This window comes from Argiope bruennichi, chromosome 2 (assembly GCF_947563725.1).
Source record: "Argiope bruennichi chromosome 2, qqArgBrue1.1, whole genome shotgun sequence".
Taxonomy (NCBI): domain Eukaryota; kingdom Metazoa; phylum Arthropoda; class Arachnida; order Araneae; family Araneidae; genus Argiope; species Argiope bruennichi.
In genome coordinates, this window is record NC_079152.1 from 105,497,735 (window position 1) to 105,513,204 (window position 15,470).

Below are 15,470 nucleotides of genomic sequence, written 5' to 3' on the forward strand. Positions count from 1 at the left end.
ACTTTTTCTTCCGTTTCCTGAAAACTCATCAATATCAAAGATAACTTTAATAAACTTCAACAGCTAATAATGAGCAATATGCAAAATAAATCCTAATTCAAGACTCATAATAAAGTTATATTAATTCGACATATCAATGCTGAAACTTCAGATACTTCTTTATTTGGCACTACTATTTGCCAGCCGTGTCGCTGTTGACAATGCCTTCTTTGAATAATTCGAAGGAATCAACTCGAGTTTTTCGCAAGTGAATTAATAAGTATTTTCCCGCGACAAGCTTTGTGATGCAAATACGCAGCTGCGGGAAAGTTCTCCAGACATAAAACTAAATTGAATTTGTCTCCCCAGTGAATAATGATTGGAAGAACAAAATTCACCCGGGTTGGCTACTAAATACATTTACGAGGGAACGCTGTAAGAGCTTCTGGCTGAGATGTTATGAACGTGTTTAAATAAAAAGAAGAAAAAGTGAAGTATCATTAACTATTATTACGCCCCAACGCTTCTAAAGTAAAGACATTGTTAAATAATTACTTAATTCTTAAAAATGCATATGCTGTAAAGATGTTATTATATCACGTCAGAAGTAGGAATCGAGTACTAAAAGTGTTATTTTTAAATAATTAATTAAAATTTTCTTAATGACGTGGTAAAAAAGTGATATGATATCATTAATAGTAACACTTCATAATAAGAACACTTTAATAAGAACTTCCATTTTTCTTCAGTTCCGCAGTTTGAACTTTAACTTAAACGTCAGTCTTATTTAATACCTGAAAAGAACTGAAATGAATTTATTATTTTGCTTTTAGTATTTAAATACCATCGTTTCCGACATATTATTATTTTTTTTCTTTTGAGATTGATTCGCAGTAGAAAAAAATAAATTAAAAATAATTTCATAAACCCATTACAATATCAAAATTTATGTGCAAATATAACTTTTCTTTAAAAACGTCACAGCTCGCTGCATACAAATTTTCATAATAAAATTCTAAAGTAAAGATACTGTTAAATATAATTATTTTATTCTTAAAAATAAGCATACTGTAAAGATGTTACTATATTGTATCATAAGTAGGATCCGAGTACTAAAAGTGTTATATTTAAATAATTAATTAAAATTTTCGTAATATTGTGGTAAAAAAAGATATATTTATTTATAGATAGTTTTAACGTTTTCGTTTATGCGAAAAATATCATTTGGGAAAACAGATACCATTTCGATATATGTCTATTCAATTTAATGCATTTGAAGTTTTCTATTTGAATGAATACAATAAATATGAACACTCATCATAATTAAAAGAACTTTGATGAATGACTTTATTACGCTGCTTTTAGAGTTTAAAATGGAATCGTTTTCAGCATCTTAATTTCTTTGAGATAGCTTTGCTATAGAAAAATATCTTAAAAATAATTTTATAAATTCATTACAGTATCAAGGTTTATATACAATACTTTTTCATTAAGAACGGCACTTGTCAGTGCATAAAAATTTTTTATAACAATGATCTTAAAACGTATAATATTGAGTACCATTAATGTATTGTAACATAATTCAACTTCAGTTCACATTGGTTAAATAAAAAATATCTCTATAAGCATGCCAATGTAAATAAGAAAATAGACTTGATATTATTCACTATATGATTTTACAGCAATGAAGCGTTTACGGGTTCCTTTCACTGGAAATAGAATTTTGTGAAAGAAATATCCATAAAAACATAAATAATGCAACCTTAAACATGCCGGCTAATAGTTAAAAATCAAAAGTAATTTTGATAACAATGATTGTAAAATAAGTAATGTGTTACTTAAAGCTTATCATTCAAATATAGGATTAAATTTTGACATTATCCGTTTTGATTAAAATCCATCGAAATCAAATATAATTTAACTAAAGTCCTTTAATACTAGTAATCAAATATACAAAATAAATTCTAAAATACCATATCTTTAAGGAATATATTTATTCTCATATATCACCTGAAGTTTCAAGTAATTGTCTGAATTTTGAACATTATCTTATCCTTTAACAATACTTTGAGAAGTCTATTTTTTTTATCAATGCAGTCTTCGAACAATTCTAAAGAAAAAGAATGCAAAGTTTTCGCAAGCCTGTTAATAAAATTTTTATCCAAGAAAGTTTGTAATGCAAATGCAGGCTTCGAAACCTTTTTTCCAAATACAAGACTAAATATACCTCTTTTGTAAACCATAACTGGAGAAAAAAATGCACCAGAGGTCGTAACCAATTATATTTTCTATAATTTGCCTTTCTTGGTGAAATTTTAACGCATTTTAATAAATGAAGGATATTTGTTTCTCGATATTATTAGATATTAGCTTTAGTAGAATACGCGCGGTATAATATCATCTGATCTGCGTACGAGTACTATCTGTTGTTGGTTCAATTCAGGGGCTATATAGGATGAGACAGAGATTATACAGGGGTCTAAATATCAATAAATGAAGCTCCAAACTGTTAGAAATGTAACAGTTCTTTTTATCTTCTTCTTAGTTCAGAGTTCTTTAGAATCTTTTAAAAAATGGTCAAAATTAGTCAACTTATAAAAATAATTTTTAGTTATAATTTTATTAATTCATTCCGAATTCCAGGACCAGTAGAGAAGGGAAAAATAGATATTTGTGCATTTTTTTAGAAACAAAGGCGACTAATTAATATTTCTTTTCAAATAAACCCACAACTCATCAGCATTACTCGGTATCTGTTGAAACTTGCTACTTTATGTATAATTTGTACCTTAGTAGACTGCATAATCTTACCAGGTCAGCTTAAAAGAAAAAGATACCCGTATGATGTTTTCTAAATCTTTTAATTTTCTAGATACTGGTGTTAATTTCCTGTTGATTGTAATAAATCGTATGCTGAAGTTTCAGTTCATTTTTCTCTACCGCTTATAAGTTGAAATTAGATTTTATTAAAAAATTTAAGTATTTCAAGATAATTTTATAAAAGATATAATCATTATAATTTTGCTCAATAAGGACTCTTTAAGCAGAATAAAAGCAAAATGTTTTTAATTACTGAATTATCAGACTAATTATTCATAGAATAAGAGTTTCTCTTTCCTAATTATATCATATTACGTATTCTTGTATATCATTTATGTGTCAGTAGTCTGCATATCTATATTGGCAGAAATTATAATTCAAAGAATATTTCATGATACTTTTATATATGTTTCAGTTCCTATCACTATATTCGGTCATTTTTTCTAGTAAGTTATATTATTATTTTACGAAATAATGAAGAGTTATTTTGCATGTGTATTTTAATTCTTAAAGTAATACACATTTAAAAAAAATTAGCTATACGCATTTGTGAAATTATCCTTAAATATTTCATAAGTGAATATTATTCCGTATAATAATTTTTATATCATATTCTGAAGAGACATAATTTTTAATCACATCCATTTAAAATATTATTAATATCCAGACTATTAGTAAAATGTTATGCTGATACTAAAAAAAATTGTAAAAATAATTAGCACTAAGTAGTATTTCTTAAAAAGTAAAGTATTCAGCACTTATCTTCAAATTTTGAAGGTTTCCTTTTTCTAGACTGTGTTCTCTAATTTATAGATATTTATTAAAAGCGTATAAAATGATTGCTTTAATATTGAAAAGTAAATCTATATTTTCCCATTGATTTATCTATTCGTGTTGTATACAAAAGAACATTTATTTAATTTTTCCAAGCTGTAAAATATAATTAAAACTATACACGTTCTCGTATTAAATTTGAATTTAAATTAGGTATGTCGAAAGGAATTTAAATAATTTTTGAGAGTATTTTTTATGCATATTTTTTTTTGTTTTTGCTAGCAGGCATACAGATTATTTGATTCATTAATCGCTCTAAAAAATAAAAGCAAAAAATAAGCATACTACATAATTTGTAATAAAAGAAAATTTTCTTCATATTCGTACATGAAAAAACTTCAAACAACTTTTGTTTGAAAAAATTGTCATATTACCACGAAATAGAGAATTTTAAAAGAATGAAAAATATTCAAATACAGACTCAAATAATTTATAATTGAAAATAAGATAACTGAAAAAATTTGTTGTATGTAAAAAATTATTGCAGTTTCCCATATTACATCTATGATAATATTACAAATAATTACATATAATTTATTGCATTGCATATAATTTTCCCACATTGTATGCAATGCAATAAATTTTCCATGATAATATTATATATAATATAATCAAATTTTAAAAGTATTCAAAACATGTTATATCATACCTTGTGGTCCAGGTGGACCTGGTGGACCCCTTGGACCAGGAGATCCGGGTATTCCTGCAAAAAAGAAATTAACATAATATAAATTATTAAGCTCGCTTTGAAACACCATTTATAATAATGCAATAAAACAATTTACAGTTCACTTTTTAAAGATTTTAGTTAACATTCATTAAAATTATTTTCTCAAAATAATAAAAAAGAATTAAACTGTCAAAGGATCATCATTTTCTTTCTAAAAAAATTGGCTGAAGCAAAAGATAAGGTATACTTTTGATATATTGATTTTCTGAAGTAGAAATGAAAAATGTTCTCTTAAGATTTAATACCTCTCCTCTGGTGAAGTAGAAATTGGATTTTAATTATTTTATGGATCATATATTAACAACATTTCATTTCATTGTAAAATTATTTGGACTTTTGCATTAATAATATTTCATATAAAAAAAGACGCAAAAAAAAACCCCTGCGAATTTAAACATAGGAAAGGAAATATTCATTAGCTCAAGAATTAATATTCTGTCAAGTTAATTATGTTTATAATCATATTAACCAATAACTTTGCAATGAATGTAATATGTATTTGCTAAAAATAAATATTAATAATATTTGAAAATAGACGCCTTTGACAATCAGTTTGTTCGTCAAGAATATTAGTTATGAATAGCTTCAGTTAAATCCGTGATGTATAGTCTGACATTTATGATTTCCTAAAATAACTATTTTAACTTTAATATCATGACAGACATTTAAACAGATTGATTTTATTAGCCTTCCACAGAAATGTTCATTGTGGGTATGCTTATTTAAAGATTAAAAGTAATTTTGAAAACATTAATATGTGAAAATAACTACGTTGAAAATAAATATTAAACATATACTGATGAAACAGTAAACTTTATGTAGACCATTACATGGCCTACATAAAGGGCCGTTATACAAGGGCTACATAAAGAGGCCGTCCATGTCTCTTACAATGCACAAAGTTTTAATGCATAGGACCATTGTAAGTAAGCAATTGATTATCCCCATTGGCCAATTATCAAAAGACACTGAAACAACTGCCTTAGGATGTTATTCTGTGCAACTGTCTCCAAAAATTTCAATAAAGACTTTTACTGAAAACAATTATCCTGAATATATCCAATATATCCTGAAAACAATTTTTTTCAAGCAGTCATCCTTTAAGGAAAAGAGCAAAACAGCGAGATTCCACAGTTTTTACTTCCTAAGATATCTGATACCGAGTCTCCTGATATATATCAAAAAGAAAATAAGACGAATTTGGGACTGAAGATGGAAATAAGAGAGCTGAAGTATCAGAATCAAACCGTTAATCTACAACAGCTAATAAAACAAGAGATAAGCTGAATTTTGGTGAATACTGGAAGTAAAAATGTACTCCATTACATGCATTGCTTTATATAAATCATGAAAAATTTTATAAATAATAAAATTAACTATATTAAATATAACAAATATTCTTTTATTTAAATATTTCTTCATTTCTTAATAAATTTAACATTATTCGTTTTTAACACGAATTATTTTTTTATTTACAAATAAAAAGTTATTCAAAGTTCACATCAATGGTTTTAATTTGAAAGTACATTAAAAATATTTTAGATTCTGTTTCGCAACAAATATCTTACATCCATATATAACTTATTTGCAATGAGTCACGAGCTCCAATGAATGAATAAACATCCAAAAATAAGCTTCCTGCAGCATGGGTCACTTTCACTAGCTGACTTCACGTTGTTGTACACCGATCGATACCCTCTTTGATTATCGCAGATGCTAAAAGGCTCTTAGCTTTTGTAGTTCCCTAACTACTACTTAGAAATATAGAAATTCCATTATGCATGCGATATGTCTACGCTATTTAGACGCTATATCCTTTTTCTATTTTTCACCCTTATGTTCGTGAATTCTTAAGGCCTTATCTCAAATTCCAATATCGAATTTTACTTCTCCCAGCGATTTTTCTTGCTTTCCGTGAAGATAAAAATAAATCTCCTTCAAAGAAAGGTCTCAAAAAATGTCGATCATGTACGCGTGCATGTCTTCTCTTATTATCTGATATTGCTGTGGGTTATAGAGAGCGCTGACATTTTGAGCTCAGTGGTGCTACCATAAATTGAGTAACCGATATGTTTTGGAAAAGTATGACTTTCGAACAATGAAGCTCATGAATTTAATTTGGAGGAAGTTCTAGGCGAGGCTTTTCTGTCCGTGCTATACGAAGCTCAAGTAGGTACGATAGGTTATTTAATAATTTTCTTGAAGCATCAGACGAAATCAGTAAGTTCCTATGTCACTTATCTTTGACAGATTTTAAATAGTGAAATAGCTTTAATTAATCATATATTTAAAAGAATTTAATTCGAAAATTAACAAAAAGGCATCAATTTTTTAGTAGTTATTATATATCATTTATACTAAGTCATCCACTTAATATAAGAAAAGGTGTTTACATAAAAATTATATAATATAGTTAATAAATTTTAAAAACTAATTCCATGGATATGCTTTATTAATTTTTAAATGTTAATAATTTTTATTCTTCATAGATTAAAGCTATAATATTCTAGTAATGTTATTTTATCCAAAAGTACAACCGAGAATAAAAAAATAAAATAGTAAATTTTTTTTATTCTTGAAAAATCAATCAGTTGGAAATTTAATGTCTACAATGCGATAAAAGTAAATAATATAAGTTTTAAACTTGAAAATCTTACTCTCATCTTTGCCTAAAACATTTCTCATTTCTATAACCAAAGAATATTTTTTTGTAAATCTATTTAAATAACTACATATTATTTTATATTTTTCAAATTAATTATAATTCTAACATCTTTATGCTTTGATATTTAGTCATATTTAATATATTTCTTTAATATTGAAAATTATTCAATCCATCATCTTTTACCAATCATTTTAATATAGCATTATATATAAACAATTGAAGTTTTAGTTGTTTCTTGCCACTTATAAATTTCCTATTTCTTTAAAAAAACATCAATATAAATTTTATGGTTTAAACTTAAATTCCTATCACCAATTCGCATGACTTGAAGCTTCAGATTCTATAAGCATTGGGCTTAATAGAATTCTTCGGAATTTAACAATATAAAATCAGATATTTCAAAATTCTGAGATTTTTCGAGATCATTTTGCAAAAAATGTAAAAAAAAAAAAAAAAAAAAAAAAAAAAAAAAAAAAAAATGTGATATATATAAATTAGTTTTAAAACAAATAAAAAGGTATCACTGTTTTGCAAATGTCAAAATTTAAAAATAGACAAAAATTTTAATACAAAGGTTATTGAACGCTTCACCTGAGTCCTTATTTATCCTTTCGAGTTAATTTTATTCTAGAACAGAAAGGCCAGTCTAGATTGTGTTCAATATTGAATGCATTCGTAATTTTTAAAGCATCTGCATAGAAATATTCAATCAAATAAATCCGTTTCCATTCATTTTAACACTTTCATTAGAAGAATTAATTATCAATAACTTTTATATTATTTATTCCGATATTAATTGTGCTTTGCAGTTATTATTCTCACCAATGATATCACAAAATAAACAGTATCAAGTGCTCATTACAACCGAATTGCTTATGCAGAAAGTTTTCTTTTAGAACACAATGCTTTATTTATAGCTTTGGACATGGGCGAAACCTAGAAATGTCTATCATTTAGTTCCACTATTACAGTAGATGTCATGGAATGAAACGAATTGATGAATACACTCCGCCTACTGTTAGTAACCTTAATGAAAACATCATCTTACTGATAAGCATTAAATTCTTTCTGAATAATCAGTTTAGGATATCATAGTGTTAAAATTATTCGTTATTTTGTATAAAATTAAGACTTTTGCACAATCCTTCCTTTTATTTTTATGCTTGTCTATAATTAAATCATATCATCCCAATTTCTCAATTACTTAGTTAGATATATATATATATATATATATATATATATATATATATATATATATATATATATATATATATATATATATATATATATATATATATATAGCTTTTTTTTTTATATATATCGATACCTGTGATATTTTCAATACTATCTTTAGTAGGGGAAATGAAATGTCAACATCGGGAAGAAATTAATTTAGAGGAATGAAATTTAGAAAAATCATTTATCTAGAAAGCATATATATTTGATTAACATTTCAAGGTCATTATATATAGCATATTGGAAAAGAATGAAAAGTGAAATGGTGGTGTACTAATAACTTCTCTATTTATCACAATTCCGAATGCAAGCATGTAAAAACTTATATATTATGATATAGAAGTACGGCATTTCACTTAATTTAAAAAGCTTCATGTTTGTTGCAAATGATCAGTTAAATCTGCAACCGTCCTTGTTGATAGGTGATGATGTCAGAGTGGATGACATTCAATACTATCCCATACTTGCTCGATGGGAGAAATATTTGATACACTCGCAGACGAAATCAGCATGTCCATGCCCTGTAAAGCACATTTGATGACAACAGAGGTAGCAGACAAACATTATCCTTTTGAAAGCCCTGTCTATCACAAATGCCTATACAACCAGTTCGATCAGCAATCTGAGGTACAAATTGTCTGTCAACGTCTATAAGATAATAATGAGAGTACTCCTTTGTCATAGGACTTTGCACTCCAGATCATACCTATCCAATTAGCCCTTGACAAGCTGTGTAACAGGCGAAAATTAAGTTGTCTATTGTGCATGCAGCTTAATTTTCAAGAGTTCGTTTTGCTTTTTTCTAAGCAACATACGCCCATTACTGACATAAAAAAACCCCGGCTGAAATACAAATCTGAAAGTGGGAAAGATCTTCACTCTGCCCTCCAGTGAGTTCTACCTTGACACCACTAAGGTCTAAATGACAGTAACTTAGAGTTAGTGTCACGAACGCTACAGGGCGGCTGGCTTAGAATAGTTCCTCAATGTAACAATTTAAAGTGCTCTGAAAAGAACATTTGATGACAACAGAGGTAGCAGATCAACATTATCCTTTTGGAAAACGCTGTATATCACAAATGCCTATACAACCAGTTCGATCAGCATTCTGAAGTACAAATTGTCTGTCAACGTCCATAAGATAATAGTGAAAGTACTTCTTTGTCTTAGGACTTTGCACTCCAGATCATACCTATCCAATTAGCCCTTGGCAAGCTGTGTAACAGGCGAAAATTAAGTTGTCTATTGCGCCTGCAGCTTAATTTTCAAGAGTTCGTTTTGCTTTTTTCCAAGCAACATACGCCCACCACTGATATAAAAAAACCCTGGCTGAAATACAAATCTGAAAGTGTGAAAGTTATTCACTCTGCCCTCCAGTGACTTCTACCTTGACACCACTAAGGTCTTAATGACAGTAACTTAGAGTTAGTGTCACGAACGCTACAGAGCGGCTGGCTTAGAACAGTTCCTTAATGTAACGATTTATTAGCACTGGATTCAGATGTTAACAGAAACTCGAATTGCAGATTCAGAGGTGTGCACCATAGTCTTGTAAGGAAGACGTCGATCTTCCATCTCAGTAGTGGATGGTGTGCTCATCCATGGTGAAATTCTGGTTTACCTAATATAGTATTTTACCCATAACACTAATTATAACAATCACGAAATATAAAAATATTCCCTCCAAGTCTTTCTGTTGCAGTGCGAAAAGAAAATTCATCTTTTAGTAACGCTGTTACTCGGCCCCTTTCAAAGTAAGTTGTTAGTGCATTTTCTTTTATCTGAAAAACGTTCTTAATTCATATCTCACTCAGTAAATAAGATAAGATTAATAATGCTCACGAATTTGGCATTCAATATTTAAAGCATACAGGAGATTTATGTATATAGTGGCTCTACTAATAGCATTAATATTCGTCTATAGCATAATTAATAGATTTCATCTGGCAATTGTTCATTAAGCTGTGTTTTACGCAAAATAGGAAATGTGATGGTTCGAACTGAAATCTAATTTGTATCTAATTGTATTTTAAAAATTTATAAATGCTTCATGAACAATGATTAATGTTTTGATGGTTTGATTCTTAATTAATATAAATGTTAGATAAAGTTGAAACTTATTTTGAGAATGTATATTAATTCTCTCCTTCCACTTTATTTCTTTTCTTGAATAAGCAAAGATAATACATTTCACTACTTAAATATTCTCCCGGAACAAACTCAAAAATAATATTTTGGCAGAAAAAAATATTTGGTGTAATTATATCTTTATATATATCTTTAAAAAAATGGATAGGCTATGTCACATTACTTTCTAAATAAGGTATTTCAACTTCATATAGCATTTCATTAAAATTAAAATAAACATAGAATTGTAAAATCTAATCACTCAATTGAGCCATTGGTGACGACATCAACAAAAGAGGGTTGCTACAACGGGGTTTAGATGGAAGAGCAGCATTCCAACGACTCAAGAAGTTTTTTCTTCTTATCTTTTATGACTATATTTTTCATAAAATGAAATCAATTATAAGTAATTAAATTAAGAGAAATAAAAATAATAATAAGGTTTAAATAATGAGTTTGCATACCTCAGAATCAAACTTAAATAATTTTGCCAGTTAATTTGAGGTAAACTGGTATTTTAACAAATCGCTGCTCAGATATTTGAACTCTTCAATCTCTATCGTTCTCATTAATTGGGCAAAAAATAATTTTCGTAATTCTTTATATCCGATAAGAATTCCAAATCTTTTTATTAGATTATTTGGAAGAAAAACAAGTATAGTTAATTTACCGATTGATTTATCGTATAAATCCAGAGAATCATCTTTTTTAATTGATTATTTTTTGTACGTGTGGCTTCTTTATCTATCACTCCACATAATCAATTTTTCAAGAACCATGTTTGATTCCACAAAAAATAGTCAGAACAAATTAAAAAGATTTTATGAAAGCTGTCTTATACTTCTTTTCCCAAGACAGAAGAAACATGTTTATTTCTTTCTTTCATTTCTATTTCTCTTTTCGTTATGAAAGAAATCTCAGTGCACAGTTTTTTTTTTCCGTTAAAAAAAATCATAACATATCGAACAAGGCAGCTCAAAATCCAAACAAAAGAGAATGAAAAACTGCATAAAAGAACGGAACTCTTGCAAGAGTTCCTATGCCTTTCATTTTACGAAGACTTTTAGCATTCTTAAAATTGAGCCCGAAGTTTCTTTGAGAAATTTGTTTTTATTGCTAGATATGCAGATGTTTTCAATAGTCCAAGAAAATAAGAACTTAGTATAAGTTAGAATTTGCTTATGTATGGTACAGAAAAATATGATTTTAATTGATGAAATTAAGCTAAAATGTATATTTCATATATTTATGTGTACTTAATTTTACATCATACAGATCGAAATCAAGATAATGTCATATCATTTACAGCATTTTTGTTTTGCAATGTATTATTCAAGAAAATATGAGTTAAATTTGTTGTTATTATGGCATTCTAATTTATGCTAGAATAAACTCTTAAAATTTAGCAATATTAACAAGTGAGAGAATTCCATTTGACTTGCTTGTATGTATTTTTAAAATGATACTTTCCTATTATTGACGATAATCTATTATGCATTACCGATTAAGTTGTTAAAGTTAAAATTTAAATATTTATGTACTATTCAAGTATGGAGAAAGATAATAATGTGTAGATAAAATGCATGCATCTGAATTATATCTTTTTTTTTTTTTTTTTTTTTGAATAATTCCATTCACGAACTTCGAATAGATATAATTATATACAATAAACTCGGATAATGATTTCTCAAAGATATTGAATATAATAACGGTAATAATGAAATTTGTCAGATTTCATTGATCTAGCTTCTTATGTTGTTGCTGTTGTTAATTATGGCACTTTACAAGTCCGTTGACGAGCTTCTTATGTTGTGCAGATATATTTTCACAAGACAGATGAGCAAGCAGACATCCCTTTCACGATTTTTTCTGATATAGGGAAAGTTGGGGTGAATGATGATAGTAACATTTGGTTAATAACATAATTAATTCAGTTTTTAAGATATATTGTTTTTCTTTGTATATATTATTAGAATTGCCTTTATTTGTATTGTACCTCGTTGACAAACTTTTTATTTATAAATAATAAATATAATTTTGAAATTTTTAGAAAATAAGTCGAAAATGTGAACTTGCAAAAGAACTGGACCGAAAGATTTGCAATTATATAAGCCTGATAAAAACTAAATATATATATATATATTCATTTTCAGAAGATATGAGACAAAACAGTAATTAATTAAATATTTTAAATATAATTATTTGAAACAGTAGTTAATAAAAGAATCACTATTTTTAAAACTCTTGCTCATGGTAAATTAATATAACGCAAAAGCGGAGTTCTTTTATTATCAAAAGTTGAGTACAAAATTTTCTTACAAAATTGAGCATCCCTGTCTCACCCTGTATAGTTTTTGCTACATTCAAGTTGGCCCTCTACTATTTTCCTGGAGGAAGGTCATAATAGATCTCATTACAAGCAGGAAGAACAATACTCTCTTAGGTAATCCGCTCATTATGAATGTCAGGATATAAATTTTACTTTCCTAGTAATAATTCTTTTATTCATCCTGAGTCTGTTGTTTTAGTCGTTTTAAATGGTCATGGTTTGCTTTATGTATTTCCTTTGGAATTAGCATGTCTTTGAAATGTGATATTGTTACAATATTATTTGTATATCTCTGCGACTTACAGTATAGTTTGAAACGATTTATGGAACGTGTTGATAAAGAAGTTTCTGGAAAATATGTTAATAAATGCATATAAGCGCCAAATAGAGAATAATAAGACGTACTTGATACAAGATGACAACGTCGTCAACTTATTCCATCCATCTTACTCTATTGATAATGTTAACAATTTTGGTAAAATTAACACAAAATCAGATTTTAATAAATGGGGATTATAGCAAGGCTTTTGTCATGTATAAAAACACTACCCAAATGTATTTCCTGTTAATAAGCAATATTATATTTCGCAGACATTGAAAATAACAACACTTAAGTCAAAATTAACTAACATTCATTTAACAAGCATTGGAATGGCAGAAAAATGTTTCACAGAGCGAATTTTTAGTGTCTAGGAGCATGGAGTCTGTAAAAGATGATGAATTTTGAGTAATCTGAACATAAACTTCGTTTATGTTCAGATCTTGTGTTCATTCTGTACAGTGCTTCTCTCATCAATTCATATAATCAAAATATAAAGACCGCATACATCCTTTCTCATTTTTAATTATTGCGTTACCAGAAAGACGCAATTCCAAAATAAGTATTGCCTCACTATTTCGCTTATAGGAATTAAGATTCGCTTAAAGATAACGGTTAAAATACTGAATTATATATTTACTATTATATACACTGTTTAATAATAAAGTACAGTAAGGTAGAAATAAAATAACATTATTAATAAGTGAACTAAAACTTGAGAATTCAATACAGAAAAATGAAAATAAAAATGTAGCTATATGCAGACCTCAAAGTAAATATAAAAGGGATATGGACATACACGATTTGCAAATCTGATTACTGCAAGAGTTAAGAAAAATTCTATAAAACCATTGAGAGCAAATTTTTGAAATAACCAACCGAGCAACAGCAGTTAAAACAATTTTCAGCCTTTTCTTGGTGTATCTAATATATGTCTCATATTAAGCTCTACTATCTCTCAGATCAGATTCTATCCTAAATGCTATTAATTTTTATCATTAAATATAAAGAAATTACTTCATTTTTTGATAAAAAATTATAGCAGTATATAATTTAAAACATATGAAAATACAATTATAATAAAATGAATAGCATTACGATTTTGAGCTAGGGAAAATTATTATGATTTTTGAAAGATCGGAATTATAATTTTACATTTATGATGGGTGACTGAACAAAAATTTTGTGAATATTCGCCTTTTTCGAAACTCTATGCAAATAGCCTAAATGACATGATACCGTATATTACTGATTTCGAAAATTAATGTAAAATATAACTCAGTGAACTGTAATATTAATTGAAGGTTTATTGAAGAAGTATTATAGTGCTGAGATAAACCGTTTAATATTATTATAGTATAGTGCTATATAAGCAAACATGAAAACATGAGATAATCAGAAAATAAGCAAATAAACAGCAGAGCTTTTTTAATTAGTTTAGTTTCATTTTTTATATAGATTAGCATTTTGCTTTAAAGCAGTCTGAGGACTATTTTGGGACATAGATTGTAAAGGGGAAATGTGGTCAAATGTCAAAGACTTCAAGTAAGTCTATCTCCATGTCTCTTTCGAAACTGTATAAATATGAAAATATAATCTTCAACATGGGGTAAAAACTAATGCATATGGCAAATAGACAATTTATGAATCTAAATAAATCCAACATTATTTTTTTAGAATTTAAGTTATGAAAGGAAACAATAGATATAAAATTTTTAAAAAAATCAGCTAAAATAAAAATAGTTTTAAAATTTAAGAATGAAAATAAATATAAAATTAAGTTATGTAAATTCATCAAAAGTTTTCACAAATTTTCGATATAACTTACTCAAAATGCCAATATTATCTCATCGAGAATAATCTTTTTATGAAATAATCTACAAAGATTTTCAAATCTTATTTTCTTTAATCTTATCTAAAAAAATAAGGTTTATGCAGCAAGATTTATTTCACTGATATATGGTCTTAAAAAAAAGTATGTCAAAAAAATTAATTATTGGCTCAACGTAATATTTCAAAGCATACATTTCCTCCAAAACACTAATTATAACTAATGCTTGACTTTTTTTGGTTCTGCTTTATTGACTCTAAAAGTAGAGAATCAACTCCACTTTAATTAGACTAGATGAATACATTTTTATGAATTATCGTCTAAAAATTTTACAATCTGGATATTTTATCTCATCACCTCGTTAATGAGGATATAAATATCAATATTTCCCCTTCCTTTTATTAAAACCGCATGTTTAAATTATATATTATTGTCTTAAAGATAATCATTTAACTTGCTTTTTGCGAAATATGGCCCCTACCCAAGATCCAGATTGTTTAAAATTCTGTATGTTCAGAAGTAAAATTTTTAGACTTGACTAAGCATAATTGATTAAGGCGGAAATATGGTGAGGTATAAATCAGTCTAGCTCTTATTAAT

General features: G+C 27.4%; 1 protein-coding gene across 1 annotated transcript in view; it reads right to left on the minus strand.

Moving 5' to 3' along the window:
* The window catches only part of LOC129962067 (uncharacterized), a 367,795-nt gene that overhangs the window by 153,986 nt on the left and 198,339 nt on the right, over nucleotides 1–15,470 (minus strand). The window contains exon 5 of the mRNA XM_056075776.1: nucleotides 4,283–4,336. Coding sequence (XP_055931751.1) covers nucleotides 4,283–4,336 — 54 coding nt within the window. The remainder of the gene's footprint in view (nucleotides 1–4,282; nucleotides 4,337–15,470) is intronic.